The 16,984-nt window shown below is 36.2% G+C and overlaps 1 protein-coding gene across 2 annotated transcripts in view; it reads right to left on the reverse strand.

Annotated features, from left to right (window-relative positions):
• Positions 1-16,984, reverse strand: part of LOC145670734 (proton-coupled zinc antiporter SLC30A1-like) — a 50,507-nt gene that overhangs the window by 25,060 nt on the left and 8,463 nt on the right. For both annotated transcript variants that reach the window (XM_081739508.1, XM_081739507.1), the window contains exon 3: positions 5,898-5,995. In XM_081739508.1, the coding sequence (XP_081595634.1) occupies positions 5,898-5,995 (98 nt within the window). The remainder of the gene's footprint in view (positions 1-5,897; positions 5,996-16,984) is intronic.

Genomic DNA, 16,984 nt, shown 5'->3' on the forward strand with positions numbered 1-16,984 from the left:
TACTCTATCTGTAAGTTTTTTATAGCATATATGTAATTATTTTGTAATTTTGACAACTATATGCGTACTCGAGAATACTCTCATTTATATACAAAACAGGCAAATAAATAAATAAATAAATAGATCGACTAAATTGCCACCAGTTGACTCTTTGTTGAGGGAGGATGCTGGACCTTCCCTTGTAACTGAATTATTCAGATCATTAGTGTGACTGCAATAATACTCACGTCGCAGTTCCACACGCTTGGCTTTTGCCCTTCTTTGTTCCTCTTTCTAATAGTGTACAAAGTTTTACGAACTTGTTGGGATTTAACTATCTACACTATTTTATCTTTAAAACTATTAGTTACCGTTACTTCGTAGACAGTCTCTGTCATGAGTGCTTAAAGTCGGAAACTAGCTTATTCTTCAACTATTGGATGTATTTCTTGTACAGAAACTGCATGGGAAGTAGCGAGATAGATTGAGGTCTGAGGACAGTAATAAATGCTGCAAGTTTGCGGGGTACTGTACAATCACACTTTTTAATTTAATTTTCATGAAACATAAGCGGGATCTATTGGAGAAAAACTTTTGGGTAGGCTAAAAAGATGAAAGGATAATATAAAGCAGGAGTTTTGGGAGGTTGGAAACACACAAAATAAAGAGGGGCCTACTACCATATTCACCTCGTCCCGCAGGACGAGATCCGGTCTTTTTACTATGTTTATGAATCTTCTAACTTTGCTGGAGACAGTGTCTTTGTGCACATGGTGCACTATCGAGGTTTGTCCTCAACCTTGTCGCTTTACAGTACCTGACTCATATCTTGCATTAACGGAGTAGGATAGTTCACTGTACGACCGACCGAAGTCCTAAGTAGCTACCAGTTAACCTGCTGGTCGAGGCAGACCTGCTAGTGAGTCAGGATCTACAATGTTCTGCAAGAATTACAGCCGAGTCTTATAAGACAAGCTCATATCCCCATTGGGAGCCCAAGGAGGTAGATCATTCCCAGCCCTGTCTACCTCTGTTGTTCAATGGCTACGGCTTCCCGTATAGAGGTACCAAGAACATGTCGAAATACTTTTGTATCCCATCCCGGATTCAATGGTATCTCTCAGGTCATCATTTGTGTTTGAGACCAGTCCGTTCCCAGTTTAGTTCCTTCCTTCCAGTTTGACACCTTCTAGGTAGTGGACTAAGTTTTTCCCGTTAGGATTGTCTAGGCAATACAAGACTGTCTCTCTTTTACATATTGAGGTCCATGTACATGTTGAGATACCTAGTATCCTCTCCTGGACCCAATAATTTGTGTAGGTCACCATTTGGGAGATGGATCGTGACCTCTGCTCTCCCCCAGTAAGGGTGCCCACAAATGAACAAGGTCTCTTTTTTACTGTACTGAAGTACGATGTACACTGTCAAATTGGAAATATGTTAGTCTTCTGTGTAGAAGTCAGGTTCCCTTTTCATTCCCTGGCAGAGTTGGTAGGAAAAATCCAGATTAGATTGGATTTGCATTGGACAGAGTCCCATAAAAATTTTGTTTCTTCAATTCCTTAATATATTGCCGTCACCATCATTAGAACGGTAAGTTAATCATGACTATTAGTCTTAAGTCTTGATATGGTACAGCCAACTTCATAATGAGTAAATCCTACAACTAACCCACAGCAGGATTTAGAACTTAATCTTCCTTTTTCTCCTAGAAAAACTACCTCATGACCAGCAGTAGGGCAGATGCGTTTTCGCTCTTCGTTCTTCAGTTTTCAGCTGGAATCCGCAGTTTACCGATTCTTAGAAACTAGATGTGGGAGAGTTCTTGATTCATCTAGATTCTTCTAACTTGATATTATTAAGTAATCGTTTCTTCATCTTGTGCTTCTGATCTCATAAATAACCTCTCGCAATGCTAGAAGCCGAGAAATAATTAACAGTCCTGACACCATTGTATGAAGCAGAGATGGGCATTTTTGCTAACCCTCACTCACCCTCACCCTCACCCACAATCGACTCCCTCACACTCACACTCAGCCAACCTCACCCTCAATTGACCCCCTCACATACCCTCACACTCACTCTCACTCAATCGACTCCCTCACAGCCACCCACAGTCACACTCACCATCAATTGACTCCCTCACTCTCAGCCACCCTCACCCTTAATTGACTTCCTCACACTTACCCTCAGCCACCCTCACCCTTAATTGACTCCGTCACTCTCACCCTCACCTTCCAAAATGAATGTGAGTGAGGGTGAGGGCGGCCCTCTTGAGGGCAAAAATGAATGAAGGTGCCCATCTTTGTTATGAACTTATTTTAGAATAATTAATTGGAGAGCAAGGAATTACATTAAGGTCTGTAATTTGCACCGGGGTAATTTGCGACAGAGTACCAAACACAAGTTTCTGTTCCTGGCACGGCCTATATAAAAGCCAGTTTAAAGTCGATTGCACATTGACCAGAGGCAGAGTAAGGTGGGAAAGGGCGAGCAGAGAAAATCATTAATGCATGGGCCGTGGCTGAGTCATAACATTGCAGAGGTATTTGTTTAGCATGTGCTCGAGTGAATATGAGGTACGAAGTTTCATAGCATTGCTGACAATACTGAACCTTGGAATTGTCCTGTCCTCTGGTCAATGTCCGGTCGGCCTAAGGACAACTAGGACAAACAAAGACAATATGGAATATCTCCGTACTCCTGACAACACAAGTCAAACTGGAACAGCTGTTCCTAATAAAGACAGCATAGTCAATACCTTAAGTCATGTAGGAACAAATAGTATCCCTAATGAACTTGACATTTTATCAAAACACATGTCTAATAAATTCAACATTTTTATGTGCAAAGATCCTGCTATAATAGTTTTGTCCCTTTCAATTAGGAACTTCGCTATCCAAGCTTTTAGGTGTAAGTTACAACCAGTGCCATATTTAGGAGCTCGGTAGCACTAGGCACTTTTCCTGTCGGAGTCCCCAATAATTAAGTGTTTTTCCACCCCTTCAACCCTAGCTTAAAAATAACACTTAATTCAATTATGCTTAATTAGTAAATTAACAATTTATTACAGTTAAATAGCACTCACTAGATGCTACAGCTACAACTGCCTAACAAAAAATAACAAATGGGAGTCATGTTTTGAATATTTTTAGATTTCTTATGCTATTACCTATGTATACGAAGTGGGCGGTGTTTATATCAAATGTAAAAATTCTCTATTTGCTCTTGATTGTTTTACTTTTTCACATGAAAAAATAAAAAAAAAAATACTTAATTTTCATATTTTGCGCCCTTCAAAATTTTTTGTGCTCTAGGCACGGGCCTAGTCGGCCTAATGGGAAATGCAGTAGTGGTTGCAACTGTATAAGGTAGTAGTACATAACTGGTGTATTCGCATATGGCATTTCACCAATTTTTTAAAAAAGTGCCCTGTTTTTATTATTAAGATTGTTGTTATTAATTTTAGTGGTAGTAAGTTGTTTGTAATAGTGTCAAAATGAAGACTGTTTAAACTCTTGGTGCTGGGTTAAGGGAGGCTGAAAAGGTGTGGTCTAATTACCACAGTCTTCATTCTAACTTGCTATTACTACCACTATACAAACAATTACAAGCATTTAGGACTACAAAATATTTTTCAAATATGTTATAAATTCACAGGGAAAAATTCAGTGCAATTTAAATAATGAAAACTTAAAAATATTCAATATCGTTTCTTCTAAATATATTGATAATGGAAAATGAAATCCTTCAGTTTTACGTCCCACGGTTATGCCGGTTAGGCTAAAGGAGACGGTGATGATGAGCAATGAATGAAATGGTGGAATGAAGAAAGTGGGAGGAAACGGGAAAACCCCGAGAAAACCCACGCACACGGTGGTTTCCACCACAAAGTTCACTTGGCGCGGGCTGGGATAGAGCCCAGAACCCCAAGCATAAGAGGTAAACGCTCTACCACTGAGCCACCGCCGCCCATAATGGATATATTGATAATGGAAACACATTAAAGGGCTTGTAGTGGAAAAGATGATAGAGCTGTAGCGACATATTGGCAAACTGGAAATATCTGTGATGTCTGCTCAGAGGTGGTAGAAATTTGATTCCAAGTGTATTTTCATCATGTACGATATTTCCCACTTTTCAATTCATATGAAGAAGTCACAAATGACTCGAAATATAAATATGAAACTACAAATAAAACACGAAGCGGCAAATGAGAATTGACATGTCGCTAATTGTGAGCACAGTCCTATTAGCATGAAATACAGGGTGTTTCAAAACAACACCGGCAACGTTTGGGAGGTGATTCCTGACATCAAGATAAGACAAAAAGTATAGACTAACCTGGGTGACAAATGCTTTCCTTCGGAGTTATAGGCTACCGAAAACGTAAAAAATGGTCCATAGCTTAAAAACTATAGCACCAACCGTAGTCAGGTCAAGATCACTTAGGAACTAATATGTATGCATTCCAAAAATACAAGTTTGAGAATCCGAAACAATTTTCACTTCCGAAACATTTCGGAAACAATACTCACGAAACAATTTTCATAAAGGCAGTTTGGCTACGGACATATAATTTGAAGTACGCACCAACTACCTCTATAAAAATTGTTGCAGAAGTATCGCAGGGTTCTGAAACATGGATATTTGAATAGGGCACATACTAGTTCCTAAATGAAGTATTGATCCGATTACGGTAGGTACTATGGTATTGGACCTATGGACCTTTAAAGTTCATTTTTTAAAGTTTTCGGCAGCCAGTAACTCCTAAAGGAAGCATTTTTGCACCGAGGTTGGTCTATATTTTTCGTATTATCTTGGTGTCTGGAATAACCTCCCAAACATTGTCTGTGTTGTTTTGAAACACCCTGTATATTTCAAATTGGATGAGACAACTACGGAATTGACAAATTTAACATAAATATTTCACAAACAACCAGCTGATTAAAATATGGTGACGTTCGGGGAAAAGTTCAAAATGCTCTGTGAGTTGCCCAATTAGTGGTCCAATGTCCAGAGTTCAGCAAAGTTTACCGCAAGAAAGCTCCGAATTACAGAAGCACTAAAAGGTGGTTTAAGAATAATGCACTTGGTTGATATACGGCACAAGGCTTTGTTCTCAGTTTCCTGTTTATAGTTCGCCTCGTCTTGGCTGGGCTATCCTCCGCTCAATATGTGAGGAGTCTTATATAAGTGTGACTGAATTAGCGAAGCAATTCTGCTTAGAAATTTCAAAAAATGCGTCAGAAAGAAGACTGCAGAATTTGGAGCGAGTGTCAGTACTTGAATAGTGATATATAATTGAAAAGTAACGACCGGACTACTTTTCTTTCAAACCTCTCAATAATATAGATGTTTTAGTGGGATGTCTTAAGTTTTAAGTAGTTACAGCTCTGCGTTCATAGATGGCGTGTCAAATATGTACCTATTCAAATGATTTGAAAATCATAAGATTCGATTTCGATACCTATCAATGTTGTGCTCAGGCTCAGATCGATCATTGTTCTTTGTTATCACATAACAATTAAAATCGAGCACAATTTAATGTCGCGTGTTCATTATGAAGTATTATTGGTTTGCTAATTCTGTTACTGCCACAGAAACTGGTTACCGAAGTATGGTGTTGGTGATGATCCTTGTAGAAAGAGAATTCTACGGTTAGTGGAAAGCTGGAAACAATATTGATGGAGACAATTTAAAGCATGAATCTGGCAAAATGGTGAACCTAAAAAAATGTGTCCGCAAGAAAAGGGGGACACTCCCAGCATATATTTTAACTGTAAACTATTAACAACTCTTAACTATAAAAATTTCTCTATAATTATTACTTGGTCTATGTAAAAATCTTTCAACAATATACCTATTTAACAAATGAGACATCCCACTGAAATAAGCCGTATTTTCTGTCTACATACCATGAAAGAAGAGCACACTAACAATGTTGACAATGAACCCAATCGATCCAATCATCCAGACCAACTTTGGATACCTTATTTCTTCAGTTCTAATGAACCTATAAACAAAGAAACCGATTATTTTGGGCTAGAAATCATTGCTACCGAGAATAATCTAATTATCACTATATGAGTTAAACATAGGAAAGACAAGCATCCAAAAAAAAAAAAAAAACTTTATGCGACAAAAATGTTGATAGCTTCGTACAAAAAGTCTTCAAAGCAAGAAGAAAACTGGAAACATACCGGGACACAATAAAATGTCAAGACTTTTTTAGACGTTATAAAACAGTTTATGATCGTGTCCTGCCTAATATAATGTGAATAAAAGAAGGGACACCACTTTAGTCATTCAAAAAAAGAAGTTAATTATTTTAGAAAATTTCATATGTGTATATATCTAATGAGCAATTTGCTACCGCATTTTGTCAAGTTTACAGGTATTATAACGATATGTAATCAGATTTGGGCAGGTCATTTGAGAAACTGCACTCACTGTTGTTCTTATGAGAGTTATTGCAGTATAATCGCCAGCGCGGAACAACACTGGATGCATTACTAGGGTAAAATTAAGTTGTTATGGCTTTACATTACACATAATTCTTCAGTTATTGTCTTTTGAATGTCGTTTGTTCTCCTTTGTCATTTGTAGAGGGTGAAGTGTTTGTGTGGCACCAAATGCCTTCTATTGCCATCGTATCTAGCCGAAGTAACTTTGATCTCATCTTGGTATTTTTATCTCACACTTTAGAAATAAATGTATTTGTACAGACATGATTAATATTGGCTTCAATGTACTGCTTTAGGGAAGAATCTAATAGCTTAAGTAGAAAAACTAAATGAAGAGGTTAGTGATAATTCTTGTTTCTCTAAGTACGATTATCTTCCCTCCGTTATCTTTAGTTCCTATTGCATTCCTAATAAGTAGACTTCGGATTTTTGCATATTTGCATGTTTATTACCTGACTAGCAGCGTTCACCCCGCTTCGCTGGGGTCACCCCGGAACGCAATAAACTTTGTTACTTAGATAATTTTTACTTTTTCGCTTTCAAGTGATATGATAAAAACCATAGAAGATTGCAGTAAATGTTAACATTATATCGCCTGTCATTTATGTTAACCCGCCGAGTGACACGGTCATGTGGTTGCATATAAATACGGTTAGATTTAGCTATGATGAGCTAACAAAGGATTTCTACGTTATGGACACTTGAATGGTCAATTATCTCAAGACACTGGTAATTGAAAATTAAAGTGATATGATAAAAACCATCTAGGGTCCAAATCTTAATAACCCCCCAAAAATGAAAGAAATTGGTTCAGCCGTATTAGCGTGATGAGCTAACAAAGGATTTGTACGTTCTCTTTTATATATATAGATATGATATTGATATGCTCTTTAAAAAGAAATTCGTTGGGGTAAAAGAGCAGAGTTTTATAGTGCATATATTTGCATATTTCGGAGGTTAGTGCATGTTTATGTCATTACTGGATATAAATGCGTATTTAAAGGAACGACCAAATTGATCATTTTTAACATCCAACAACTTTCCTCATAAATGAAATTTCAACTTTCTAATATAGACGCAAAATATGTAAATGATAGATTGTTGTCGGCTTAGAATATCTTTCAAGATCATGTGAAAGGAGAATAAAAAGGGGCGAGTGATTCATCCTCCCGGCAATGATGCATGACTGTCACCTTTTGGAAAGAAGATATAAATAACGATGTCAAATCACTTACGACAAAATTTTCACGTTACTCACCTTGGAAGTTAAAGTTGCTACACTTGTGTGTGTGTGTGTTGATTTTAAATTAGTGGTCCTGTGGCAGTATAAGAATACGAAAAGGAAAATCTGGGTCTGAAGTTGTAGTGCGACATCTTCAAACTTGACTTTTAACAGCTTAGAATTTTGTCCAATTTTTGTCCACCTTTGTCCACCCAAGAAAAATTCTGCACCATCCAAATAATTGAGGGAGGGCCATTTGAACATTTCGGCCACTTCATCAGCTGTAGTGCGCCATCTTTAAATTTGAATATTAACTAGCTCAGAATTTTGTCCATTTTTGTCCACTCAAGGAAAAATTGTACCATTCAAATAAACGAAGGAGGGCTATTTGAAAATTTGTGGGCATCGATCACCTGTAGTGCGACTTCTTCAAACTTGAATTTTAATTAGCTCAGAATCTTGTCCAATTTTTTGTCCATTTTTGTCCACTCAAGAAAGAAATTTGTACCCTTCAAATAATCGAGTGAGGGCCATTTTAAAATTTCTCCACATCGATCACCTGTAGTGCGACATCTTCAAACTTGATTTTTAACTAGCTCAGAATCTTGTCCAATTTCTTGTACATTTTTGTCCACCCAAGAAAAAATTCTACCATTCAAATAAACGAGAGAGGGCCATTTTAAAATTTCGGCCACTTCGATTACCTGTGGTGCATCTTAATTCGAATTTTAATTAGCTCAGAATTATGTCGAATTTTTGAACATTTTTGTACCACCACGAATAAATTCTGTACCATTGAAATAAACCAGGGATTGTCATTTAAAAATTTGGCCACTTGGATCAAGTGCAGCGAGACATTTTTAACTTCGAATTTTAACTATCTTGGTGGTAGAAAAATCTACAAAAATAGGGAAAATTCTAAAGTAGTTAGAATTCGAATTTAAAGATGTCACACTACTGGTGATCGAAGTGGCCAAAATTTTGAAATAACTCTCCTTTGTTATTTTGAATGGTACAAATTTTTTGGTCGTAAAATGTATGGAAATTGGGCAAAATTCTAAGCTAATTAAAATTCCAATTTGAAGATATACTACAGGTAATGGAAGTGGATAATTTTCTAAATGACCGTCCGTCGTTTATCTTAATGGTACAAAATATTTTGTTGCTGGTACGTGAATGCACAAAAATTGAACAAAAATTTAAGCTTGTTAAAATTTGAATTTACATATGGACAAATTTTGGACGACTACAGGTGATCGATGTGGACAAATTTTGAAATGTCCCTTCCTCGTTTATTTGAGCGGCTTTTTCTTGGTTGAATAAAAATGCACAAGAATTGGACAAAATTCTGAGCTAGTTAAAATTCGAATTTGAAGATGTCGCACTACAAGTGATCGAAGTGGGTGAAATTTTGGAATGGCCCTTCTTTTTTAATTTGAATGGTACAATTTTTCTTGGTGGACAAAAGTGGACAAAGTTCTGAGCTAATTAAAATTCAAATTTGATGTTGCATCACAGGTGATTGAAGTGGACGAAATTTTGAAATGGCCCTCCTTTGTTAATTTGAATGGTACATTTTTCTTGGGCGACAAAATGGACAAAAATTGGACAAAGATGTCGCACTAAAACTAAATAACCTAAAAATCCTTCAGAAGCAATGGATTGAAGTTGAGAGATGTTAACAATTCAAGAAGAAAATATATTTTGCAGTGTATGCTAAACAAGTAATAGTTTCAAAATAAGCTTCAGAAGAGTACATTTCTATTTTGTTCGACAGCAAAAGGTCAAACTTCAGTAGCGTTCTATTTCTTGGCCATATTATATTTTCAGAGCAGTTTCAAATCTGCTAAGGAGTTTTACAACTATGAAACAACCCTGATTTTTTCTTGCATACTAGACAGAGTTCGTCCCAAAGAAACCGTTGAGGAATGTATTTCGGGAAGAAATGAACCCGTTTAAAATGAGCTCTAATTTAATTAAAATATTTGCCTTACGAAATCTAAAACTTGTCACAGCAGTTACTTTCTGAGATAAGGAGGTAGGTTCCCAAGTTTTCATTTAAGGAATTTATAAGAGTATTTAAATATAAGCTTGTGTTGCTTTGATACGCATCTCGGTCTCTCGAAACGTAACTTTCTTAGTAAGTCCCCTGTTATGTTTTCAATAACTTTACCTTCTTCCCATTTATGCTTCATGTCTCGCTTAAATCAGTTTATTCCATTTAAATTATCAATATTACGCATTGTAAATTATTGCTGTTTGGAGCGGACAATGCTATGCTAGAAGAAAATATTCTAGAATTTACACTTAATTGGATACAAAAAGTAATTTCAAGTTGATTTACTTTTTTCTAAACAACATAAGGTTTTTGAATATAGGCTTTTAATAGAGTAAAAACTACCTTCAACCGGCCTCTGATTAAACGGAAATTAATTTTAAACTGATATATTTCTTGGTCCCATGAATTTAAAGGTAAAAATGGTTAAATTCTCCTGATTAGGCGGAACCTGTGTTGCGAACAACGGATATTAAAATATACATTTTAACGGATTTTTTTAAGTTCCGGAATGCAGCGTTTAGAAAAAATTTAGACATTATGTGAGAGGCTAGGTATATGAACTATGTTGTCTGTACAGGTCTTAGTTTACTTGTTACCCTACATATTTAACCTTTAGTCCACCCTAGATACCGTGCGACTTTCTGAACGAAGTGGAATCTACATAATAATTTCCAAATAATCAATATCTCGTTCTCTTGCTGATCTAGAGGCATGGAACAAGAAGCATAATTTACACAATAGATCAAAAGGGAGAAAGAAGTAGAGGGAGGAGCGCTGAAAAGGTCATTGTATTTACTTTTTGAAACCGTATGTAGGCTTTTTCTGTTCACTGTAAGCTTTATGTGTATTAATTTGTAGCATAAATACATACTGTAATTGAATACCGTAGGCCTATGTACATTTTTATCTGTATGCCCATTATGTATATGTACCTCATTTATTTTTTCATAGATCTATCTTCGTTAACTTTAAAACCTTTAACAGAAATTTTTGCGAGTCCTGTTCAATTTCGCTAGGCAGGTTTTATTATATGCTTATGCCAGAAATGTTTATTTACTTCTCTGAATATATTTATTTTTTATTGGCAGATATTTGCGCATTCTTTTTCATTTGTAAATTTATATATATGTTATATAAGGAGATGTATTTTGATTTCACATACTGACTGAGCTGTTTCAACCTGAAGAAAACAAATATATTCAAGAAGCCTTGGACGCTTGCGCAGCTCAAAACATTAAAAGCGACCTTGCGTTTATCAATACTCATTTCAGTTCAATTTCAAAGATCGTAGCGAGGTTAGAAGAGCAGTGATTAGGACTTTCTAGTGCATTTGAGCTCTTTGCTTCAATAACGAAACAGACGCCACCAAGACCAGTCGGACAAGCATTTCTTCAAAATGCGCAGTCAATAGACGCGAAAGAGCCTGGCATAAAATTCTTGTCTGATGTAAATAGTGTTCCTTGGAACAACGACGCACGAATTTCAGATTTATCGGCAAGTAACATTGCTTTTTTGATATACTATTCCTTAATGACCCGTGACATGGAAGAAACGTTTTCGATGTACAGTAATGTTTTGACTGACAAATGCGGGTTTTTGCCAGAAAACACCGAAAACTACGTAGTTGTGTATTGTAGCATGAATGTATCATAGTCAAGATAATAAAATTCATTCAACTTTAGCTTTTGATTGGTGCATATTTACAATTTTTAGTGTATGTTTGTGTATTTGCAGTGAATATCTTAGCGCATATTTTGCTATTTTTGGTGCATATCGATCCGAAGTCTACTAATAAGGTATTTTAGTACATTCGTATTTGTTTCATCTGTTTGGTTAATCATACGTTGAACGTAATTGTATCCACAAATTCAAGTGAAAAATAGTTATTTCAGAGGTAACATACTAAAGTAAACCAGATTCTACTTGTTATTTCAGCTAAACACAACAACAGTTTTTCAATATATACTTATATTTAAAAAACTTCATTTCAATTCTAGTTCACTGCTTTGTAAATTCATTACTGGCGTAGCAGCATAAGGCAATGAAAAGTCACCTACATCACAAGTTCTTGTGAGATAATACAATGGAACAACATATTTAAAACAGGAATTGTATATTTGGATCAGCATGTTCGGGAAAGCATACTATATATTTGGAACAGCATAAAAACTCTTGATCAGAGTAGAGTCGCTTCAAAATGTATATAGGTAAAAGTATTAAAAACTAGACAGATTACCAAACAGAAGTTTAGAGGAAGCAATTTAACAACTTTCATGAACAAACTTCTCGGTTCTGTAAAACGCTTCGGTCCTGTCGATGTTCTCCTATAATTGATCAATGTAGCTTGAAGTAGATGATAATGTGGAAGAAAGATAACATCATGTTGAATATGACTAACTGATGGTCTTCGCAATAAATTTTAGTAGGCACCAATATGTTATGTCTATCAGTGTCAGCATTAGCATACAGTTCTCGGTACGATTAGAACCACAATAACTACCAGTATATTGCCACGCAATAGTTGTCCCTGCTGGTCTAATAGCTAGCGCGCTCGCTTTGTTATACATAGTCTGGGGTACGATATCCGTTAGGAGAGTACAAAACTTTAATTTCACAATCAATTACTTTCATTAATTATTCGACTTCATTAACTTAAAGAGCATACTCATGGAAGGTTAAAGTTTAATTTCTATAACCACACAAAGTCAGAGTGTACTTGACTCACAGAGTGATTATCTCAAATTAAGTATGTTGTAGCCAACCCACCGCTGCCACCAGATTTGAATGGTATTGATAGTACATAAACGACATGAACATTGCATTTACGCCTGGCATATAATAATGCTCTCTACGTTTTCTAACATTGATAGAAAATGCTGATAGTGGATCCTGTTGAATGTAGAATCCCAGGACAGAGTCTTTTGTTGTTCAACCAATTACTGTATGGTGCTATACAGTAAGGAATAATTAGAAACCTGATTCTGATTAGTGATTTACTCTCTGTATTAAGCATAAATACTTTAATGTAATATCTTTCTTTACAGTAATAGAGCACTATGAGGTTCTTTTCCGCTCAGCAAACCACATAGGGTGATTGCAAAAGTTGTACAATCATGGAAAATAATTTATGATTAAAATACCTGAGTTACACGTTACTAGAATAATAAAGCAAGAACACCTAAAGAAATATTGCAAATAGTTTAGCCTATTCCTAAAACAACTAATGTAAACATATACACGCGCTTTGGGTAATGGATGTTTTTTTCGTAACTAAACAATTTGCAAGTCGGTCAGAATGTTCAATAAAATGTTCGCTTCTTTAGCATCTGGCTATTTCCATCAAGCATAAAACGACAACTGTTGATAGGAACACTTTGATCATGACACTTGCTTTTATTACTTACTTTTTACAACTGTTTGACAACGTAAAGCCATATATACAACGGTTTTATTTTGATGGTCATGTACAAGGCGGAGTCATAAATCTTGCAATATTCTAGTACACAACATATCCGTATGTTGGTACATTGCAGGTTGTTGATGCAGGTTAACATTCAAAGTAGACCTTTAGTGTGGAACTGTCTGCAGTCACCTATCAATACCGTATCTCAATTCAAGTGGTTATTACATTTTGTTCTTAGAGGCAAAAAATCAATGAGTGTTGTTTCCACCTCCTACTAGTTGGTGAAGCATTGTGATTTCAGGAAGTGCGCAATGTACCGAAACAAATAGTAATCCAAAGGAGAAAGGTCAAAGCAATATGTCGGGTTTGACATCAGTTTGATGTCATCAAGTTCCCGAATATATTGTTGCTTTCTTCGAGACAAGTATAGTTTTGCGTTGTCTTGTTGCAGCAGGGAAAGATTTTGGTTCAGCAATGAAGGATATTTTTGGCGTAGTGCAACATACATCCGCTTCAACTGTTTGGAATAAGGGTCGACATTGATGGTACAATTATTAGGAAGGAACTTGAAGTGTATTACCGTCTCGTAGTTCTCTCACACACAGAGCATGACCTTATATTTGAAAGACCCTGTTTGACGACTGGTTCTGGAAATTGGCACTTGCTAAACCACTGTTTTTGCACATTCGGATTTCTCAAAAACATTCCCTTTTTGTCGTTTGTGATAATCCGTTTCAAGAAACTCACTTTACGCAGAATTTGCGGCAGTTTTCGGCACACATCCATTGTCGTCTGGGCCTGAGATAGTCAAGTCATCCTACACAGTCCGGTAGTTCCTGGTGTTTTTCCCGAGTTCGTAAAGGTGACGCATCACAATGAACTGGGTTAGTTCACAATCGTCGTGTGAACAAAAGAAATAACAGTACCATCCACAGCAATGGGGCCCTGGAAAAACTCTTTATCTCAAATTATAAAAATGATACCTGTAACAGTTAAACATAAAAAAACTAACAATAAAAATGAAAATAACACGTAAGTACATATATAACCAAGTAATATTAACCGAAGAGTGGAAAAAGAAGGAAAACACAAGTGGACAACAACCTAACAGAACGTGAATGGGATCCAGAATATCCAGTAACTAAAGAATGGAAGAAAACATAAAAGAATGGAGAAAGAACAGGCTGGAAGGTAACAGAAAAAGTGGGAAAAAATTACATTTAAAAACTTGAAATGCGTAAAATGAACACAAAGGAATTGTAAGAGAACATGTGCGGAAATTAAACAAATTTATTAGGATAGATAGGAAGGAAAAGGAAACTCCCTAGGTTTAAAGTGTATTTCTTTTTCCTCATCAAAAGCATTTTTTAATAGGACTATACACTCCACTTGCAGATAAACGGACACTATCATCACTCTTCTCACTATTAGCGTCATCTTCATCTTCTTCACCATTATTATCATTGTCGGCATTCTCCTTCGACAATTTAATCTTTCGATCAACAGAGTCCATAAACTCGGATATGAACTGGTTACATCCTATACTACCAAAGCTAAATCCCATCTTTCACTTTTATCCCAAACTTTCTCTCTCTCGTACTTAAAATACTGGATCCTATGTTGAGGGATTGCTAGGGTGCCATAATCAACGTGACTTATATCGCTCCAGATATAGGCGTGAACGGTTTCTCAAAACAGATAAAAATCTATCCAAACACTCAATTGCAAAGTATTCATTCTGAAGATTATGGTCCTACTGTAGATGTTTATTACGTCACGAGTAGTTTCCATGGGACTCTTCTGTAATAATATCATCCTTCTTGGTACTGGTATCTATTGCTTTTTCACTCTGTATCTATTGCTTGTTTCATACGTATGGTAGGGTGAAAATTTCGACATTTATTTCCAAAACGACACTACCCTGCTAAATAAAATTTAACAACAAATGCACTTCATTAATATCCACTGGTGGCACAACGATGCTATCAAACTTCGAACATTTAATTAATTCTTGGAAATAACTCGGATTTTTCCTTTTTATCTGTTGTATTGGTACTACTTGCAGTAGGAATTGGATACACTAGATTTTCTGAATTACTTACTTCTTTGGCAGGAGTAATCTTTTGAGCCCGCATGATATTGTTGTTCCTGACAGGCCTTGTTCACAGCAACATACTTATAACAATACCAACAAACCAAACAAGCTTGACTTTATAAAGCAATTAAAAACTCATATCTTGAGCAATATCTGCGTCACTTGGGGAAATAGTGATCATAGTTTTCTAACCCCGTTATTTTATTTTTGCTCATTATTCAAGATGGTTCGGACGTATCTCAGGAAAACTGATTGAGAACGATGGAATCCATCACCAGTTTTTCTATTCGTTAATGAGCATTTTACCTACATAAACAAACAGGGACGATGTAGTGTTGTTGAGTTTCCCACTCCAAAACACTTATCGTTTACAGCTACTTGACGTAACCTTTATGAAAACTCTAAGCGTTTCTATGACTATTCTATTGGCTAAGGTCAAATCCAGAGTGTATTGTCTCTTTGTTTCAGATTGTTAAGTTCAATGGAAATGTATTTGTAAAAGCAATCAATAGATTTCACAAGATTAGCATTTGACCTGTCAACCAAGTAGTTTTTAGTGACCACGATGAGTCACAATCAGAGACTCAGATAGGCCGATAGCTGCGACCGCTAACCCAATCTCAATTCTCGCTCTCTCTGATACCTAATAGCCAAATTCTGCCATTGGAACTCCACAGTTGCTACTACCATCGGAACTCTTCAGCCTGCTGTTGCCATAAAAACTCCTCAGCCTGTTATTCCCATAGGAACTCCCGGATTCCTGATATAAATCTCGCACCAAGTTCTGCGAAATGTATATCTTACTCTTCGTTTAAAAAGTAGGAGTCAAAAGCTCAAGACTACACTTTTGACAGAGGCCCCTTACAAAAACGAACACACATAAATACAAGGATGTTATAAACAGAGGATCTGCCCATATGTATCTTCATCCTATTAAACCGATGAAGCCAAAAAGCAACCGAGCATCGGCACATCTGATTGGCTACTCTCGTTTTTGCCATCGTCTGATTGCTACTTTCGTTTCCGCCATGATTGTTGGCTCAAAACATTGCGATCCTATTGGGCGGAGTAGGGGCGGCGAAACTGTGACGTATGGCTTCGAGATTTTGTTGTAAGGGTAGATCCTCTATTTTATAAGATACTTGCATAAATATATAAAATTAAAAAATCATGAAGAAGAAGAAAAGAGGTAAGAATAATTTGACAAGAGGTATCCATCACTAGAGGCATGCACACTAAAGTATTACATTTTAAAAAAATCTGAGCATAACTGTTGATTCTATAAGCCCCAAATCACTTAGTATTCCATCTTACTCCATTCTTCCGTATATTAAGATATATTAAGAACTGTGTATTATACCAAGTAATATTTTCGACAAAGAGCATATTTACAAATTCTAGATCATCATTGACAGATCAAAACCATAAAAAAAAAAAAAAAACTTTGTCGACTGAAAAGAGGAATTCATGTTATTGTTCAATCCAAGCTCCAATTTCTTCACGAATTCTCTCGAAAAAAAAATAAGTTTAAAACATATAAAATAATAATTATGCCTTTCGTGCTATATTGTTACGAAGCTTGGTCCCTTACATTGAGGGAAGAATGCAGATGAAACATACAGTTGCAAGTATTTGACAATAAAATTATGAGGCGAATATTTGGATCCAAGACGTATAGGTCTGCATTGGCCGGAATTTTTAGCCCGGGCCCGGCCCGGCCCGTGAATTTATGTGAAGCCCGACCCGAGTCCAAAATATG

This window comes from Thermobia domestica, chromosome 14 (genome assembly GCF_964235325.1).
Source record: "Thermobia domestica chromosome 14, izTheDome1.hap1.1, whole genome shotgun sequence".
NCBI classification, from domain to species: Eukaryota; Metazoa; Arthropoda; class Insecta; order Zygentoma; family Lepismatidae; genus Thermobia; species Thermobia domestica.